Source organism: Nyctibius grandis, chromosome 10, assembly GCF_013368605.1.
Source record: "Nyctibius grandis isolate bNycGra1 chromosome 10, bNycGra1.pri, whole genome shotgun sequence".
In the NCBI taxonomy this organism is placed as follows: Eukaryota; Metazoa; Chordata; class Aves; order Nyctibiiformes; family Nyctibiidae; genus Nyctibius; species Nyctibius grandis.
Genome location: NC_090667.1, coordinates 20,351,519 through 20,373,513, shown reverse-complemented (window position 1 = coordinate 20,373,513; position 21,995 = coordinate 20,351,519). Strand labels below are relative to the sequence as shown.

Genomic DNA, 21,995 nt, shown 5'->3' with positions numbered 1-21,995 from the left:
TTAAGACACGGACAAAGAACACTTGTGAGGGAACACTGTAGAAGTGGACACTACAATGTGAAAGACATGAACATGCATTTGTACGTGTTTTCACATACTGCCCTTCATACTTGAGATCTCATAGACAGATAATTGTTTATTGTGTTGACCTATACTGTCTTACTTTGTCCTTATACTCTCTGCCCTTTCTAAGCAACTGGTGATTCTTATCTATTACTTTGAATGTCAACTATATGAGGAAGGTATCGTTATTTAATCCTGTCGCCATACATGATTTACCGTAGTAGGACTTCAGTGGTTTGTTAAAATTTGCAGGTCTTGATAATAATATCAGCAATGGTCAGTGACAAAATTGAAGTCAGTGACGTGAAGAAGGGGAAAATCCACATTAAAATGGTCAGTACAACCTAAAAATAAGAGTGATCTCAGAAAACAGTAAAAGATAATGCGGGTAGTCACAGCGTTTTGTAGGAAAGGAAATGGAAATAGAAGAGCATTACTGAGAATTACATCATACAAGAACAAGCTGACATGGTTATTGGGAAACTGGGTTATTTTTTGAAAAAAAACTGTGATCAAATATAACAAAGTTCGTAAAAAAGTAATTTAGTTTAAACATCAGAACATGTAAATGAAGAGGTGGAATAATGTTAGATGTCAAAGTACTTAAACATGGTAGAACTTTGCTGTTCTCATTTGAAACATCATTTAAAATCAAAAAGTAAATAGCACTAAAATATTCCTTTAGCTATCAAATTCTGGGAATATTTCAAAAAGAGGTGAGTTTTTACTCTGTTTAAAGCAATGTTTCTGCAAGAACTACTCTGATTTGAAATTAGATATTAAATCTGTCTGTGCTTCAGTGATGAAAGATGAACAGAGATGAAGGTCAAACTTGGGTATATAATAGGGTAGTTACCCTATTATATAAAATACTAGAAAAGAGAAGCAATATATAGCTAAAAGCCAAAATGCAACACTGCTCCGATTTCCCTTCTAAGGTTTAACGTAATGCTTGTCTTATTTGCACCACACTGGGAGCAGAGCTCCTTAAGACCTAGCTTTGCTGTGGCATTACAGCTGCTTGATAATGTCGCAGGAAAAAGATAAAAACAAGTTCTACATCAAAGCCTCCAAGTGCAAAGAACTGTAAAATGCATTTAAAGAAATCAACTGCGTATCTCAAAGCTTGAAAAAGTACAATTTGCATTCTGCATTTCTCATGTAAATATACACTAGGAAAAATAATTATAATAGTAATCCGTTTCAATGGAAATAAAGTACTGTAATATTTATAGTCTGTGCCAGAGTTATAATGACTGTGGGGCGAGAAGTGAAGTGTCTCAGCATGTTCCACATGTTTTTAACACTGTTTCTAAAGGCTCTGGAGGCTATTAAATTTAATGAACCCATCTGCTATGAAATAGAGGTCCAAACATAATCAGTTTTCTCAGTGCCATATAATACAGATGGCATTCCATGTTCCACATCCCCAGCAGGAAACTTTATGTTCCTCTTTAAGTGCAGGACTTTTGTTTTTGTTTTTATTTTTGATGTTTTAAACATCTTTTTGATGTATCGCATATAGCATTTTATAGTGTAAATACCATATACAGCGATACACATGAAAAGTGTTAATTCATTAAAATAAATATTGCTATTTTCTTACAACATTTTTCTAGTGACTTTGACAACTAGCAGTTAGCTCTCTGTAGTAATATTCTTTGCTTAATGCAGTCACTGAAAATTGCCCTAATAGCGTAAGTTCCAGCACTAGCAGTGGAGTAAAGCAAACATGCAATTTATCAAACGAAGTAGTTTACTTCAAAAGCTGAAAGGTACACATATACAAATATACATACATGTGCACAGGTGTTACCTATGCTTATGCATGTCCTTATTTGTACATGCTGTGTTTGCATGGAACAATGCACAAATCATTCTTATTTAAAGTATCCATATTCCCACTAGGTCATTATGGACTTTATTTTCCTTTGCACGTCCCGGTTTTCATTTCAGGGGTCTCAATTTGTGTGTTTTATTGGGACACGCTGCACCACGACTCTTGTACTGGTGTGCGAGCAAGGGCTCTAAGCTCAAATTTAAGTGGCATAGCATTCCTTGCACTGATTAGCACCCTGCTGCATGACATAAGTAAATCAGATATGCATTTTCTAACGAAAAAGAACATCCATTGTTATTTTAAGCTGCATCTGAAAGATAATGAGAGTGCATTAATTTTATTCAGTTGAGAGGTTTATTCATTTACTATCTTGAGCACTCATTATGTTTTGACAGTTGACACAGATCTTACTGAATTTGAAACTGTTAATGTTGTTAATGGTAATTCATTTATGCTAGACCCAGCAGTAAAACAAACAGATTAGAACTGTTTAGGAGAAAATGAGAATGCTTAATTATGGCAACTGGAAATTTTGGACCACAGAATTCATAAAAGTCACGGCTCAAAGGTTTTTTTTATTGGACTGTCAATGAAGATTTCCACAAACAGCCCGCTAATCATCAGCATAAAGAGATTTTGCATCTACATATAACTATGTGCATAATCTTTTTTACTGTGTGTACAAGTAGCTGCATTGATCTCCATTGTTAATGTTTCAAGCACTGTCCCAGATCTATAAGATCCCAGTGCAAATACAGCAGACCATAATTGCTGGACCACATGGTCTGCAATGTCAAACTGCAATCATGCTCTTACAGAAGCTTCGAAAAAGATGAAATGGTCAGAGCTGTTACATTTTTCCAGGAAAATTAATCCAGACTGAAGCACTGATAAGAAAGCATTCCATGGGCTGTATCACAGTCTTCAAAAGACCACTGCAGATCTGTAGAAGACAAAGCAGAGCTTGAAGAACCTTATTTTAAGCACAAACCTACCTGATGGAAGGTCTGATGGAATGCCATGCACGGGATTTTCCTTCCCTAACCCAATTCACTCAAATGTCAAAGCAAGAAAAGGAAATTCTCAGGGGAACCTCAGTCAGTCAGTGGTGATGACATTCTCTGATAAATAGCTGTAAATTATTAGAGATTAAGAGATGCTGGCCACAAAGGGAGGGTTAGAGCAAGTAACCAAGTCCAAAGCAGGACTGGGAAAAAAGCAACAAAGACTTCTAGTTTTCAAAACATTTAAAAAAAAAATTACTGCCTGTAAATTTTCTTTTCACAGCTGCTGATTAATGACATTTCCTGACATTCAGTTCTGCAGTGATTACCAATATTTACTTGCTGTAGATATACATGAGCATTCTGAACACTCTGATGCATTTTAATGCACACCAGTACTATAGTCTAGAAGTTAGTTTTGAAATAGAGGCCCAGGGAACCTTTTACTGTGATAAAAATGCTAATTACACCCACTTATTATAATAGCACAATTAACTTGTGCCACCAAAAGTATTTGAAGATATCTCTGGGAATAGAAGCTAGTGGAAGCGGGGTACTATTTAATTTTTGTTACTTCATAAAAGCTCTTCTGTGCATTGAACACAAAGAAAACGGTGTGAATGGCAGAAGCACTAAACAGCATTTTTATACCTCACCAGAAACTCCTGGATGGAAAAAATGCCATCATAATAGCTTTCAGTCTGTAGGATTTTCTGTTATAACTCTGTACATTACACACAGGACTTCACATATACAGCTTCCCTTGCTTCTCTGGAACTGGCTCAGAATTCAACCTTTGACAAAGAACTGTATCGCAGAATCTAAATTTCCATACTTAAAACATTTGGATTCTGATGTGACAGCTGAGAAGTGTGAGCTTCCTATACTTCCTACTGAATTTCTGCAAAGAACCTGAACCAGAGCAAAAAGCATGCCTACGTAGTACTTGGTTGTGTTTTTTTTTTTTTAAGGATGAAGATGAATAAATTGAAATGTTTGATCATATATGTAATAATGTAATTGTAACATCCATTATAAACATTTCAGAAATACTTAGTTTAGGCTTTAGCTCAGTGGAGCTACCTAAATTTATTGCCCCCATGCGGGAAATAAGGTTCTTGGACAGGTTGCCTTACTAGCACAGTATCAGCCTCTTGGTAAGAAATATTTCCAAAAAATCCCTGCTTCAAAAAAAGAAAGAAAAGAGGGATTTAACATTTTTAGCAGCAATTGTAGAATTGAACTGAAGTCTGTAATTTAATGTATGTCTACGAGAAGGTGGGGGTAATGCAGATGAAGAATCAACATACAGTACTTTAACACTAAAGAAAAGTATAAAGAGTAAAAACCACTCACCATTCATATTATGATGAATCATGACCTGTAATGTCTCAGAATGCTTTTTTCTTTAAATGAACTCTTCAATTCTGAAGCATCAGACAGTCATCTCAAAATATTAAATGAAATAATAATTTGCTCTTTTTATGCAAAGGAAACCTCCAATTGGAAACTGAACAGAGCCAACATTGTAACATATGCCTGAATCTGCTCACAGCTTGAAACTAATAGCCTGAAGGAGATGAACTCAGCGGTGCATTAGATCCAAAGAATACATTCAGGTACACTTATGAGAAATAAATTTCACCAGGAAGAGTTAACAAAGGTCCAAGTAGGTCAAATCATACGCCCCAATAAACAAATTCTCAATCGCAAGCTTTTAAACAGTGGGAACTCAGGGGCCCGTCCAGTCTGTTTTTCTTTATTTCCTGCAGCAAAAAGTAATGTTTCTCCACTTTCCAGATGTTACCATAAGAATGAGTTAAGGGCTTCTGTACTTTATAGATGATTACCCATAATCCCAAGAGACTACCTCTATGATTACTTCACTTGAATATCCTGATGCCCAGGCAATTTTCCTTTTTTCCCCCAATATATTCACTTGTATTGACTTGCTATAGATGCACATATGCTTAAAAGAAGTCATTGATCACGTTAAAATGGTTCCCTCCTTGAAATACTTCCATACTTGTAGAATTCTTTTCTATTCAGAAAAGAGTATCTTTGGAAGCTTTCAATTAGAAATCCAACTCTGTTTTTAAGCACACATTAAGGTATTTTATTTTCTGAAGCATTACATACTTGTAGGCCTTAGTGATGTTGAAGCAGCGATATCAGATCCAAATGTGATGTACTTTTGAGCCAGAAAAATTGAGACTGGTTTGTTGGAGTGCTGTCCAGACCTCACCATCTAGGGCTCACTGTCCAAACTAGCCCTTACAGCACCTCTAGGCTATACAGCTGAACACTAACATGCAGCAAGACAATCTCTTCTCCTATCCGACTCCACAATCAAAAACCATCTGCCTGTCCCCTCCCTCTTGATAGCCCAAATACCCTTGCCCATAGAATTGCACAGATCCAACAAAGCTTACTCCTAGTGCGTATCAAACTGGTGACTAGAAAAGTACAAACGGAAGAGAGACCAAGCCTAGGGAAAGGTGTGGAATTTGGGAGCAGAGGACTCTGAATCAGAAGACTAGACACTGGCTGGCATATATAACATACTTCAGTCCCAACATTTTAGCCTAAAGGTATAGGCTAGTAGCTTAAGTGCTGCCAATTACAGGACTAGCACTCCAACTGTTGTGAAGCTGACTTTAGAATTAGCCCCCAGATAAGCCTGTAAAGACTATTTCTCAAGTGAATGACTAAACCAAGTACAACGAGAAATCAGCCCAGTTCTCCACAGACCTAAGTTCAAATGATTTCAGAAATCTGTTAAGTTTCTCAAAGTCACTGACACGTCTTAAGATTATATCACTCCTATGTCAAAAGACTTTTTTTTTTTTTAAATAAATGAGGCTTTGAGACACTGATAATAATGTTTCCAACTTGAAATCCGGGGTTTAAGGGCAGGAACACAGAGAATTTTCTGATGTAGGGTAACTAAAACTGACCCCAGGAGCTTGCTGGTTACCTCTTCAAAAAGGCATGAAACCCTGAGGAGAGAGCAAAGTCTTGGAGCAGAAAAAAAGGAAGCCAGTCTAGCTGCCTGTGAAGCAAGGAGTCACCCAGAGAGACCTAGTCTCAGTTGCTTTATAGTCCCTTCAGCTATCAGAGGTGTGATCCTGACAATGTCAAAGGCAATACAGACAGGTTTCTCCATGTTACATTTTCTGCATATGATATCTTGCCAGGGATTTCCAGCTCTATAAATGCCATACTTTTTTCTAACAGTAAGTGAAGCACCTCAGAGTGTCAAAGCTAGGCTGAAGAAGCAGCTGTATGAACATTTTGCAGACATCCTCTTACAGGAAAGGTGAACAGACGCAGGAATTAGATGCCTTGTTTTAGTAGCAAAATTCTTCTGGGAATATTCCTAAATGGTATCAAACACTTAAACGACCTAACTTCTGGCTTTCACAGATTACTTTGTCCTGGACAGATATCAGATGGGAACAGGCTGGGGCATCAGGGGAAATGTTTTGTATCCTAAGACTATTTCTGTCCAGCTTCTCTCTGTCTGGATCCTAGTACATTCCAGCCTAATGTTGCTTGCTCAGAAACAGCACAGCTGGCCAATTAGCTCTGATACTTGGTGAGAAGGGAATGTGGAAGTATACTCCATGCTGTTAGGGCACAGTGACACTGATTACAACCATGCATATATAAGCCCTGAGAATCTAGCCATGGCTGTTCTGACACAGCTGGATGATAGGAACATTTAAGCTGTCCGGAAATACACTACTCTAACCTGGTAAGGTCCAAGCAGCAGCCACGGAGGAGCAGGGACACAAATTGTCTGTGAAAATCAACAAGTTATGGAATGGAGAGGATTATTTAGATGGCACTTCCAATGCCAAGACACTAGAGATGGCCAGGGAATCTGTTTCTGAAAATAACACTCAGGCAGCTTTAGCTCTGGCAGAAGCACACCTGCTTTGTTACAAGGTTCCCTTCATTGCTATTTCCAGAGTTTTGCACGTGACTACCCTAATTTACCCTGTTCCTCTCTCTGTGAGAATTTTGAGGGGAAGAGGATGGAGGAGGGAGGAGAAAGGTAGTTTGCAACTAAGTGGATCACAGTATTCTATTTTTAAATCTTTTCTTATAGCAACCAACCCATCAGAGTCCTGAGTGGAGTTTTCAGACACTTACAAAATATGTGTGCATGTGAGTATGTACATGAGTGTGTGTGTGTATACATGTGTATATATATACATTAAAAAGAGTGTATAGTGACATTAATTAGCCTTAGTCAAGAGAGTGAGAAAAAGAAGAGAAAGAAGAACCTGGAAGTATTTCATTTTGATTGCAGTAAACCAGATTTTGTTTGGATTTAAACAGTTCCTTTATTCAAGAATGTAACAGCTCCATTGTTTATTTTCCTGTTTTCTCAAGGTTCCTTCTCTATGCTCCCTCTAGTGTTCTTATGTTCACTTGCATTTACTCACCCTGCTGTATTCACTTAGTATTTCACAGAACATTAAGTTGTTCATTATCCTTAGCCTTTCCATAAACTACAGGAGGAATCACTGAAAGTTAAGACTAAATTCCTGAATATTTTTCTCCCCGCAAGGATCTAAAAAATACAGATTATAAGATAAAAGAGAGAGTAAAGTGTAAAATTAATTCTGAAACAGCATTTTGTACTTTGTTGGTAGGTAAAGGGGAGGACTTGGTGTTGAAAAAAGAGGAAGATTTTGTTTGCAACACTTTTAACGCAAGATTCATAGGCAAAGGACAAGGAGGAGAGTTACACTAAAACCCCACTTACATGGATCTCTTCCTGCTATTCTCTCTAGCAGATACAAAAACTCCCTTCAACATATACACACATTCCTACTTCAAGAATATAAAAGCAAGAAGTGAATAAGAACTAAGTTTTCCTAGTCATCTCCCCATTTCATGGAATGCCCTGAAGGGCCAGTGATAACAGGTAGTTTCTGTTCATCTCATCCATATGTTTCAATAAAAGAAAGAGAACAAAGAGAATGAGACTGGATTAATATGTTCTTTAAAAAAAGAAAACAGAGATAAGTAAATTCCCTCCAAAGCAGTACTTCCAAGCAACTTTTTGTTTCTCATTCATAACTGCAGTTTTATTATTTATTTTACATTACTCTACCCACGGCCACAACTGAAGAATAGAAAAGACCTAAGCAAATGTGAAAATAAAGCAAAACTCTATTGCCAGAGCGGTTTTTTTTCCTAGACTATTTTTCTATTGATTTAAAACTAAACCTTCTAGAAGTATTACAGACTCAAAACAAGACAAACAAACCAACCCCAAATATCAAGGTAAAGCTGATGAGATTCTCCTACCTTGCCCCATCCTCATGGAAGTAAAAATTTAAAACAAAAAGAAAGAAACTGCTTTGCCACTAGTCCTCTGTGATCTATTCATTATATTTAATACTTGGCATCACTTGCACTAAATGACATATATTTGCTACAAACTCTTGTTCTATTTATAATATACAAACCAAAATATTTTAATTGGATCAAAAGAAACATAATAAGAAAAATAAAATAGATAAAAATTTATTTCAGATCAGCCCACAAAAATGAACCACCTTTATCTGCACATCTGATGATTTACCACAAATGATACAAAAGTATCATGATTGCTCAGTCAGTGCATAACAAAGTTCTGCTTCAACTCTAATGTTTCACATGGATGTCAAATTAAAATTGGACATTTATGACAATTTTGTTAGCATATCACCCATTCAATCCATTTTAAAAGGCAGAATCTTCCCATTATTCTTCCCCAAGACATCACAGTTGTCCCCTAGATGTTGACCCACCTTTATATACTAAAAATACTGATTCTTGTCAGTCTATGTTTTTACACTAACATATTCATTGACATGTTTTAAATCATAGAGAAAAAATGGTTACTATTTAATTTCTGTTCAATGCCCATTTTTGATTAATAAGAAATGTACATTTGAAGGTCATAAATTTTAAAATTATGCTGTTACTCATGTTTGTTTCATTATTTTATATGTAATTTACAATGTATAAATATCTGCTAAAGTTCAGTAATCTTGAATTATTTACTTGTAACATAAAGATATCAAATCCTGATTTCTACACTGAATTGGCACATTCCAGCAACAGAAATCAGATGCACAACTAGTGTTTCTACCACCACAGTTTTGCTCCTAATTCCTCATTATATGCAGTAAGTCGTATTAAATGCTTTAACATGCAGACTTACAGTGCTGTCAATATATGCTTCAGTCCATACTACATCGTGCTCTTGGTCAATAACCTTTGGTCGGCTAAGAACATGGAGGTATTCCATGACATTCTCTTGAACATCAGCTAAGGTAGAGATCTGAGTAAAAAACCCTGTGAAAACACACAATTCCAAGTTATAAACCAGACAAAACAAATTAAGGAAGATTGTGATTTGAGCTGTCACCAGTTCCTTTTTAGTGCTTAGATGTCAAGTATCTTTATAGATCACTAACTTGGCATCTGGAGCTGACATCATGCAAGGGTGATGAAGGACTGAAATTTCGAGCCTATAGTTTCATCAGGCCTTCTTTAAATGCATCACTTCTTCATATACTTTCCTATTCTTTAATGAGTAAAGATCAATATGGAATTTTCATCACAGAGGCCTTGCTACAATTTAAGTCTTTTGACAAGATCACAACTTCTGTGGAGCTGGAATATTAAGCTTCAGCAGAAAACATGGCAGCTGCAAGGAACTTTTGAGCTGTGTTTATTGTAGATAGGGCCAGTTTTGGCAAGATTGCAAGGGTGCTCTGTAGTCTGAATGTTCGAACTTTCTGACTCAATACACCTGCCAATAATTCATGGAGTACAAAATTGATGTTTCTACATACATTTCATCTATGGATGAATTAAGTTACAGTGAAAGAACAGAATTTATAGCAGAGGTCTATAAAATGAAATGAGTCACAGTAGTAGCTTAATGCATATTTTCAACTTCATAAGAAAAAGCAGAGGTGGTGGAGGTTTTTTTGCAAAACTCATTTGATTATACTATGATCTCAAATACTCTTAGTATAGTATTCATACTGTTTAAATATTCAATATTCTGCTTAAAAAAATTTTTTTTTTTCTATTAAGTCCAGTATTGTGTGAGGATGTTAACTGACTACTACATGTACTATCAAGGTTTAATTCTTGCTTCAAAACAGCTCTATTTTTTGTCTAAGGTTCTGAAAGCTTTTTCAGCCATAGAGTAAAATGATTGACATAAGTTTAATTAGGAAATCTGTACTTGAGAAAGCAGAATTCTATGTATATGGTGAAAAAAAAAGAAAACCATAGTATACTTTCATGAATTATTGGCTTAGAACACTTATGGGAAAAAGCAATGTGTACATTATTCTTTCTCAAATGCTGCCTGCTCCAATTTTGGGACTGCTGAGTCTCCCAAGTCAAAGTATGGGTTTCTCCCTCCTGTACTAAGGGACACTTCACTATCTGGTCCTTTTAATTTGCTGTAAATGTCAATACATAGTCAAAATACTATTATTTGCCAATACAAGCTATTCACCTAGAGAATCTCATAAATTATATATATACATGTATGTATGTATATAGACACACTGTGGTTTATAATGCTTTTAATCAAGGATTCAAAATACTTCAGAACTGTGTGGATCACTCATTTTACAGATGATGACCCACATTTTCCTAAAGCAGTTCAGAGTGCCTGAATTTTGGCATGTCTCATTTCAGAAAGCTTAAAAGAGACCCAATATTCAGAGGCCATATTCAGCACTGTTCACATGTTTCAAGTTACATACTCAAAAGCACAGGCCACTTAGAAATTCAGAAAAATTAAACAGAAGCACAAATGCAGACTTTTGCCTTTCTACCTCCACCTTAGACTAGTGTACAATGGCTATAAGTGAGGACTAAGACACTAAAAGGAAAGAGCACACAAACACTGCTCATTTCTCTGTAGGAAATTTAAAGCAGGAGACCTCCATGTATGTTAATCTCTCCTTTTCTCCTTTTAGCAGACACATACTTTCAGTTGTCCCCATGGACAAGTTTTAGTTGTCCTTAAAAAGCAGACTTAGTCACTGTTTTGTTCCAGTGTTTTCTATGCAATCTTACATCTCCACTCCAATACTATTTGCTGTGTTGAGCTCACGTACTTTTCAGTGCACATTATGCCAGTACCTGCACTTCTCTTACAACAGTGTGCAAAATTACAGTTGGAGCAGAGATATGCTTGCACTGAGTAGTGTACAGTGAACAATAGGACAACACCTGCACTTAAACACTTAATACATATATGAGAATATGAAATAACGCCTGAAAAGTCAGAGGAGATTAACTACTTGAAAAGGTTTGTACTGTATCTAAGGTGACAGAAAGGTCTTTTTTAATCAAGCAGTATTTTCTTACACATACAGGTTGAAATTACAATTAGTTATCACTTTTTAATGTCATGCTTCATTAAAATAAAAACCTTAAAGACTCATTTAAAGACTCATTTAAGAAACTCCTAGATGTCTATGCATGGAAAATTCTTTAATCACAGCCTATAAATTACCTTTGAGATAAAGAATACCTTGCTGTAAAATGAGCATGCATTACGATTGCCTCATGAAATGTTTTTATGTCAGCCTTTCAAGTGAAAAAATTTACCTAGATTACTCAAACAAAAGAAAAAAAAAAAAAAAAGAAAGAAAACAGAACTCAATCTGAAACACTTCAGTGTTGTGCCATACGGGTTTATACATGTTACAAGACACTGATAATGCTGAATATCTTCTTTTCTTTTCTTTTCTTCTTTTCCTCCATTTAGAAGAGATCCATCTGGGGCAGGTACAGCCAACACGAGCAGAGGCACCTACTTGAGCACTTATGTGTAACTATCCTTCATATGGATGTGTATTACATTAGGTATTTCTCTTTGGAGTATTTCTGAGAATGCACGCTGTCATATCACAACTTACAAAGAACTCTCCAGGCAGCATGCTACAGACAATTTATTTCTTGTTGTAGTACTTGCAAACCATATCTCTAAGCTGCACAATAGAGAAAACAGTTTTTAGCCTAATTTCCTAAGACTAAAAAAGATAGTAAGTCTGAATCCTTTTCATATAAACTTAGCAAAGAAACAAAGGTCTCAGACAAGTAAAAATTTGTGACTACCCCGATATTGAAAAAAAGTTACATTGAGCATCTCATTTGGAAGCAGCCAGATGGTAAATCAGCACATGTATACTGGAATGCATGTAGGTGCAGGCTAGCCATACAGTGCTCCTTGTCCAGAGAGTATGACAGCTAAAGTCAAGGTTAGCAAGTGGAAGAAAAGGGGTTAGTGTGAAAAAATCCTATTTTTTTAATCATATCTGTGTTCACAGATTTATTTCTATATCAGGCCACAACAGATGAAAAGTTGAAAGAAAGAGTGTGTTAGAGACTTTATTCCTTTTAATCAGGTTGCTTCAAATAACTGAGCTTAGTGAAATGTAAAAACTGCTGCTAAAGATATGTAAAAGACAAGACTTAGATGAAGATGATGTCATAAGACACAACCATATGGATTCTCTCTAGGTTTTTTATAATGTGATCTCAGGGGCGGGTTTCATTTGTAATTTCTGGGAAGAGTTCCTTTCTTGCGTTGAAGATTTTGTCTGTTTAATCTCCTTATAAATATGGTTTGTGCTTTTGTAGCTCACATTAGAAAAATCTACAATGATTTTACAGTTTCCATAACTCATGTAATATGAACAATTACCTATCTTCTGTGAATTTATGGTTCATCTATTTACTTCGTTTCTACAAAAGGTTGTTTTCCTCAGGTTTTAGCTTTCTTTACAACAAAGTGAAAGGAATGGCAAAAGCTACGTGAATGATATTTCCCATATTTTTAATGTTTGTTCTAATATTTATTTTTCAATCTTCTCCTAACGGGAAAACTCTACCAAAAGTTACTATATCATAGCTCGGGACAGCATTAGGTAACATTCTCTTAGTTCATTTTCACTGTATATTTAGACTTTTTGATGATTCATGTGTTTGTAGCTCTGTGTAACAAATGCCAAACCTCACAAGAATTAGCTTCCTACACTTCTGAATTTATCTCTCTCATCTAGAGATCAGAGGTATCCCACGGATTTAAAAACTTTACTCTTCCTACACTAAGGTTTAATCATCAGATAAAGACATCCTCTGAAGCTCTTAAGCACAGCTACTGAGGCCATGTAAGCAATAGCAGCAAACCCATGCTTAAATTTTTGCATTCTAACATCTGCTTCTCAGCTCCCTGGTGTGTGAATTATGCCACCTTAGAGCCCCTTACAGTCAGCGCTACTTTTTTTTCCTCCCCAGCAGGAAAAAATCGTGAAGGAAATGTGTAAGATTTGGTAATGACAAGCGTGAGATATGTATAATAATGTGGTTAAAGACAGACACTTATGCTCTGCAAGTGGGCTGCCTGTCCATATTACACAGTCCTTGCAATGTTTTTGGATGGCTTGTTTTCCTCCAAAACGTCCACCATTAGACTCATAACTTTTCAAAATGCCTCCAATGGATGTTTACATGGAGTGCAGTACTTTTCATTTTCTGGACACTGTGCAAAATAGATACAATATTCTTACAACTAATAAATTATCAGAATTAAAAAAAATTCCTCTTTGGGTAGGGACTAAGGAGGGAATTCATTGTTTCACTGCAGCTGTAAAACTCCCATGGAGAATACTCCCCTGCCCCCCCACCTAAGAGGCCTCCTCAAGCAGGTGAACAGTATCTGTAACTGGCTGCCTGCCACCCCCCATGAGAGCCCACAGTGCACGAGGTGCTGGGGTCATGCTAATAATGGGAATGGATGTGACTGGGGCTTCCTGTACGCAACTCTCCTCCGCTAATACAATAGTCTATAAACTGCTGCAGCTGGGGCACAATTTGCCTCAGGGCTGATCCGTCCTCTGCTGGCAGTTAGAGAGCCGCTCTCAGACCTTGGATATGCAAAGCGTTTTTCTCTACATTGCTTTCTCAGCCTCTGCTCCTTGGTAGGGATGAATCCTCTCCTTTGTCCATTTTACAATATGCCAACCACAGTGACGATACATAATAAAAATTTTATAAAGTAATAATAATTTAAAAAGAGGCTGTCAAATTACTAATGCAATAGAGAATTTTTATGAAAAAAAAATGTTTACTCCTAGCTGTTTTGCTAGTAATGCGTTAACTCCCATGGTTATCTTTACAGCTTTCTGCTGGAAGTGACTGCTGAGGGAAAGGTAGTGCCTGCTTAGTTTAAAATCTGGCACATGCACACTAAGCACTAAGAAACTTTTACCTTTGTTCACTTCAGAATCTTAGTAAATCTTTATTCTTTTCCTTTATGTGCACTTGCTTATGATACAGAAGAGTAAATCACTGCAAATTTCACAAACCACTCTGAAGGGACTTTGGGGTTCTCAAATGTTTTAATGTATTTTAAATGGTTTGGTGTTTTGCTTCATTAAGCCAACTCCCTCTAGATATGCCCTACTTATACATAAAAATGTAACAGAAAAACATGCTTGGGGTTTTTCAAGGTTTCACCATCAGAATCTAGAAGCTAAAAAACTTTTGCAAGGTGGTATGAATTTCCCCTGTGACCCATTTTGAAGGAAAGGACTGCTGTCCACAGTCCAGTCAGCTGGAAACCCTGTAAACAGCCTTCATCTATGTTGTGCTTCCAAGGGGAAAATCACTGCAAGGAAAATTGATTTTAAGGTTACTGACCCTCAGTGACAACAACATACTTTGGCCCACCCATGCAAGTAGTAAACTGCAGTCCAGCCATTCAGCCAATCTTCAGACCGGCTTTACTACACTCCTCATCTGTTGTACTGCAATCCTTCATTTCGCTAAAAGAAAATGGATGAGCTATAGCTGAAAACTAAGAAAAAGATATAAATCCATACTGTCTGACATAATGACTTACACTGTTTCCAACTGTGATTTTCAAAGCTATAAAAAAGTATTCAATTACTGATTAGAGGTAGAAGATTTTTGCATTGTAAGCTATCAGAGAGCCGGTATTGTAACTATTAAATGGAGAGAAAAAAAAAATTATAGAAGAAAGAGTCATTAAGCTGTTTAGTTGATTCATATGAGCAAGATTCTGACTCAAAGCAATGTGGACCTGAAAAGAACAAAGTAGTCCTGAAGAATGACAAAGGTGACCACTTTTCTCCCTCTGGGAATAAGGAAGACGTGGACCAGATGATCTACTAAGGCAGTCTCTTATTGCCTGGTCCTAATTTCTGAGTTGCTGTACTTAGATCTTTATGAATCTGTAGAGCTGAGCTAAAAAGCTAAAAGATTTTGTTGATTAAATTGTCTTCAAAAAGACGCTTCAAAGGATTCTTATACTATTATTTAAACTAAATTATGGTGTAATATTAGCTGATTAAGACAAGACTTCAAACTGAGTAATTTCCATCAGCTGGACATAACAGTAGTTAAAGGAATAATGACTAAATGGATAGCACCTGATGCAATTCATCATAATGTAATGTGGTACAACAGCAAAAAAAGATTTTTTTTTTTTTCCAAGGGGAAGGGAAAAGGAAAACCTGAAGATTAATTAGGGTTTCTGGGTTTTTTTTTCTGAATCATTCTTACATATATTAGTCAATCCTTTTACTATAGCATCTCAGCATCTTACATGTTTTAATGCTCCTTCCTTAAAGAATATAAAACTGTTTTTTCAATTACACTATCAGTTCCTCATGGGACAGGATGTCTAGTGTTTTACATTCTGTGCCTAACTCAACAGGACTGGTACCCACTGTTCTTAGGAACCAAACTAACTCTGACTGAGTAATAAGATATAACAGAACAAATGCTTTGAAATTAAAGTTTCTTCTCTGAACAAAAATTTAAGATCACATAGTTTAAAAGCTTCATACATATTTTAAGAAAAAAAATATAATTCAAATTGAGGGTTTTTTTCTTTTTAAATTGTATGCGACAAGATAAATAAGTCTCTTCCTTTCCTGGAAAAAAACAACTTATTCTCTCTGATTAGTTGTCAGTGACACCATATCTGTAGAAGGGTCAGACATGCAGGAAGGCTCAGTAATAGGGTTTTGAAAACAAGGCTTTCACAGTTGAAGGTTAACTAACCTTTGTTAGCACAGGCCATCCACTTCAGGTTATCAGCAAAAGCAGCTTCTCTTCCAATCAGGTAGGTAAAAATACGAACCTGAAAGCACAATGCAAAGGATCAAGTCAATTAATACTGCATTTAAAACTTATACAGTGGGACTTCAGATACAGATGTGTAATTCACATGGATAGACTCTTTTTTAAGAAAGTATTACATGTTGAACAGCACAGTAGGAATCTCCTCCAGTAATGTCTTCATAACAAATTGTGGCTTTTGTTCTATGTAATAGAATGGCTGATGTCTTTGGATGTTTTTAATATCTGACATTTAACTAAAGTTATGGTTAAATGGTTAAAGTGTAAGCGAGAATAAACTAAAACCATTGGGTACAAGACAAAACTGCATGTTTCAGACAAATCTGCACTTATGAATTCAGAAAACTGCTATGGTGCGGAGGAAGGGGCACTTAATTAGCAAATACTTCTGTAGATAAAGGATCTGAAACACCAGACAAGCAAACTCCCCTCAGTTTTCAAGGTTTATATGACACAGTATCTTTGTCAACTTAGAGACAGGTACCCACAGGTGGTACTTGTGCTATCAAGTGATAAACAGCAGAATCATGTGCAGAGTTGCCACATTTTCCAGACAGAAATATCTGTGCAAAAAGCTGTGCAGCTGCTCTATGCATGTACATGCACATAGACACACACAGAGACCTTCATCCAGAAATTCTAGAAAATTGCCACATTCCTTAAAGTTCTGCTCAGATAAAATTTCTTGGCAGAGAAGGGCATCCTTTGGAAATGTTGGATGCAGGGCAGGCCTTGATAGATGCTAAATGATAGCACTTGTTTGTCTGGAGTCCACAGTTCCATATGATAATACTTATATCCGAAACTGCATTTTTGAGCAGCTTCAGACAGCTGCCATTTAGAAAGCAAAGGAAAATTTCCAGTGAAATATTTCTCTCTTTACTATACCATTTTCTCAGTTCTTTCTCATCAAATAGAGATAGGTTCAGGGTTGCATTATTTTACAAGCCTTGAAAACAGCTACAAATTTATCCTCACAGTAGACTGATGACAGCGTCTTCTACCTCATACCTTCTGCCCTCAACCCTATTCTAAACATGGGAAAATACAGCAAAGATAATTGAGTGAGTTTTAGCTAGATAAACAGGGAATGGGAAAGCAGCATGTTGTTCAGAGCTTCCTCTACCTCACTAATACAAGTTTGCGTGGCACTGGCAGCCCCTCTGTTCCGGTTGGGTCTGTAACCACTCGTGTGTGTGCTGAGCAAAGAAATCACCGTCCTAGGTTTCAGCATATTCCATCTAGAAATCCCACACAGTTTCATACCTTCTTCATCTACCATCTGATATAGCTGGGTAAGATGGAGCATAATGAGCCTCGCTTGATCTGACTAAGCTCCCAGCAAGAGAATTAGGAATAGCACCTGACAGCTACAGCTAAAGCCTATATTCTGCCCACGGTAGCCCTTGCCATGCTAAGGCTTATGCCTCTCATTCCATGTGCCTAAACTTCCACAACAATTTTCCCATTCCCTAATGATTTCTCCAGGCAAAAGTGGCCAAGTGCATACTGAGCCATATTAGCAAGATGAATACAAGGTGACTATTCCCCTCTATCCCATTGTAAGACCACACCTGGAGTGCTGAGCTCAGTTTTAGATTCCCCCATATAAGACAGACACTGACATACAGGAAAAGACAGACTCTTCTTGAAGGTGGACTCTAAGAGAACAACACAGTAAGGGACAAAAGTCAGAAGAAGGTCCTAAACAATTTTGCTTCAATATAAAGAAAAACATTTTTATCATGAGGGTGATATTAGAAAATATTGCCCAGAGATGCTGCAGAACCTGTATCCTGGGAGTTATTAAAAATCTGACCAGACAAGTTCCTGAGCAGCCTGACCTGACTTCACCTGCTCTGAGCCGGGGGTTGGACAAGATGATCTTCACAGGTCCCTTTCAATCTAAATCACTCCATGAAATTAGCAATATTTTAAAGAAGAAATCAAAAAATTGACTGATTTTCTAGTGAAATAACTTGTTCTACATTTTGTGGACTTTGAAGATAAAACAAATAGATTAAGTTAGGACTGGAAATCCACAATTTGTAGGTGCAAACATGGTGCTATCATCACATATGAGAAGAAAGAAAATTATTAACTCCATATTGTAACACTAGAAACGGTAACTAAACCCCACAACAGATCTTTTTATCTTTTTATCAGTATACTTAATAGAAACATCATTATCTAAACTTTTTTACAGAAACTCTGTTATCATCATTAAAAAGCTGTACACAACAAAATACGCTCCAGAACATTTTATTCAATAGCTAATTGGGTCTAACATTCACAAAATAGGCACGCTTAAATTATACAGAAAGCTAATTACACAGAAAGAAATGTCATCATGTGAGAAGTTTATGAAGACCTCCAATTTAATTCATTTGCAATTAAAAAAAAATCAAAGGTTTAGATTTCTTATAGTTTTTTCAGTTAGCACTTTTTTTCTCACTCACAGCGAGACATAAGAAATTATTTGTAGAATATACCAATTTTATATTAAGTTTCCATAGGATTTTTTCACAGAAGTTCTAAAATGTCTTTGAAAGTTCCCCTCTTTACTGTCAGCTGTGATGCTATATTCCCTCACTGACCTTTTGTCCATTTTCTTAATGGCCAGATCCTGTTTCTAGGCATACATGGTGTTTTGCCTAGTTTGTTATTATTACGCCTAGAGACTACATTTCAATTACAAAACTTTTTCCCACTCTTTCAAACATAAAATGTACATAGAACTTAATCATGATTTATATCGTTTAAAAAGTACACACACTGATTGTATAGTGTTGTTAATTAGTTTGAATCAAACAGTATGCATAATCCCACTCTAAGACTCTAAAGAACACAGCATTAAACAAAAGAATGGTACTTTTATGCTTTGTGGATGGCTACAAAAAGCATTAATAAAGAAAATCTTTATTCTCTAAACACACATGAAAGGGCACAGTGAGATTTATAGCCTCAAAATACAGCATAAATCACTGTCACAGTTTATCTTCCTGAAAATGATGCTCAAATATAGCCTATGATGAGACTGAATACATCTGATTTATATTTAGTGATTTGCTTTAATCTATAAAGAATCAAACTACACCGTGCTCCTAATAAAAGGAGACCAGCCTTATCTAAAAGGATGAGCAGCAAGCATGATAACAGGCATAGGCAGCAAACTGTGTTAAACCTACAAAAAATAAAATTTCAACAAATCAGTATCATAGATCATCAGCAGGAATGGGCTGCCTCTGTGATGCAAAGATTTTAATGATCTTCCTCTGAGTACATTTTGTATGTATAGTTTACTTGGTATCTGCAGTTTCACTAGAAAATATTTTAAGCATCATAAAAATACTGCTAATTGTTTGGCGTTACTTGAAAAAATAAGAATAAAAGCTATAAAGTAGAGAGCCAGCACTGAAGATAGGTGATCGCAGTTTAAGTGCTGCTTTCCTTCCCTATCCCAATATGTTCTGTATTTCTCTCTATCCACTTTTCACTGCACACATTATGTAAATAGTGTTTACCAGTGTCAACATTAAGTATAAAATCTTTTATAAAATTAAGTATAAGGTAAACTATAATTTTAAAATACTATTTCTATAGTGGTCATTACTTAATAGAATGACTTATTATTCTCAGGAGCTTCATAAGAAAATAACCATGTAAGGTCACAGGAAGGTATTAGTTAAAAATAATGCCACTGATACATTACAGTTTTTCTTTTACATTGACCTTAAAGATAAATTAATATGTATTATGAATATTGTTTAATACTCTGTTCAGAATAGTGAGAAAAATCCTCAAAATTAGCTCTGATGGCAAACAATTCTGATTATACCTCTACTTCTAAAAGTTTCATTTGATCAGTTCATTGAACCTACCAGTGTAAACTTACTTCACTGTGAGATTGCAGTGGGAAACACTCATGACTGCCTAACCATTCACTGTAGAAGTAATTTTACAAAACAAATGCTTGCCATTTTACGTTCTGCTTTCAGAGATCACAGAAATGACTTAGGTAATAAATGATTAGAATTGAAACTTGCCTGAATGAGTCTACATTCTAAATCCCATTTTTCAAAATGAACTTGGATCTACATACCTTTTATACTAGTTTTACTCTTCTGGATAGGTATTTTATGTAATAATTCTAGATGTGCTGGTACCATCCATGGTATAATACCAATAAACAGGGACAAAGACTGTCGTCATATACCTGTTTTCTGCATCTACATAAAAATATATCTAAGTCAATAGCATAGAAGTACTACATTAATTTAGCAGGATAAGTTCAAATTACTTCAACTTCTGCACATGGACAAGACCTATGCAGTGATGGGCTATGTATGCTGCAAAACAGGACACACTGTGTCATAGTTACCACTGAAATTGTCATTTTAAATTGACTAGACAGATTTAATATCCATCCATATTCTCAGATACCTTGAAAGATAAACGTTGTTAGGTAAAATCTGTTAATAGTGACCACCAAATTTTCTTCTTTTTATATCTGAAGTAAGTGAATGTGTCAGAGCAGTTCTGCTCTGCAAAATGATTACATGAAATGTCTATTTCATTCAAACAATCCAGATATAGCACTAACATTGTATAGTCTACTGATAAATATATATAGTACTGAGGCATATGATTGAAACCTCTATAATTTATAATAGATGAGGAAGTATAAAATATGTCTCATTCTGTGGTTTGTATTGGACATTAAAGAAAAAAACGCAATAGAAACTATGAGCTTTAATAAGTATATACACTATATACATACATTTACACTGATACAGCTGATACACCTATATCAGTACCTTATGGTACAAAATACTTAATGTTAGGACACTAAAAATTCTTTCAAATCTGTAGGAAGAGAACATTTTAGTCAAGGCAGACTGAATAAATTGGAAGTTGTTACGGGCCAGTCCCAGAAGACCCAGTAACAACATATTCATAGTCTACATATGGTCTGGCCAACTGAGTATAAGCCAAATGAGAAAAACACCTTTCAATATCCAAGCACTGTGACTGAATCAAGACACCACTTTCATCTGAGAAGAATCTGCATCAGAGAGTATAAGTACCTCTCTGGCAAAAAAACATATGACAGAAAGAGAACTCCTCAATTCTGGATGACTTTGAAAGCTTTGTAAGATATTTGAGAGAGAAACCTGAATTAAAATATTTTCAATATCTCACCTGTAAAATATGATATCAACTATATTAAGGCTTAACATGAACTGTTAGCTGTGGAGAAAGGAAACATTCTCAGGCAGAAGCACTAGGTTTGAATTGTTATATCCTATCTACAAAACTGTAAACTGTAGATGTCAGATTCACTGAATGCAAAGCAAAGCTTACTCCAAGAGCAAAAACTAATCTTTGGAACTATACTTGCTATTCCTGCCCAGTAGGTAGCTCCTACAGATGTGCCATAGACTACTATTTCTTAAGCCAATGTTCACAGAAAATGGAGTGAGCACTACACAGTAGCGTCACAGAAACTGAAAGAGCAGTGCAACTAGAATCTTTAATAGAGCTTGTGACTTTCTCACTTCATATTTTTCTACATTTTCTAAAGCGGGTGTTGAATGGAAAAGAATACTATTTGAGATTGATGTATTTTAATTATCTTTAAAACAGCAGCTGTAGAAACCTCCCATATAGTACCTTGTTATTATGTCTCATTCTTGACCTAAAAGGATCACCTCTGGGAAAGAGCACTCCATTCAGTTACTATTCTTACTAAAAGATTGCTGCATAAGCTCAAATGATTCTGAACTGTAGAATCATATTCATATTAAGCAACAGACTAATTTCAACAGTGCATTTTATGATGGTCAGCTTCTACATGCAAGATTGTGTATTCTGGT

At 35.9% G+C, this 21,995-nt stretch overlaps 1 protein-coding gene across 1 annotated transcript in view; it reads right to left on the bottom strand.

Annotated features, from left to right (window-relative positions):
- Positions 1-21,995, bottom strand: part of CACNA2D3 (calcium voltage-gated channel auxiliary subunit alpha2delta 3) — a 460,953-nt gene that overhangs the window by 146,964 nt on the left and 291,994 nt on the right. Inside the window, exons 12-13 of the mRNA XM_068408846.1 lie at positions 16,042-16,120; positions 9,134-9,267 (exon numbers count right to left, since the gene is read on the bottom strand). Coding sequence (XP_068264947.1) covers positions 9,134-9,267; positions 16,042-16,120 — 213 coding nt within the window. The remainder of the gene's footprint in view (positions 1-9,133; positions 9,268-16,041; positions 16,121-21,995) is intronic.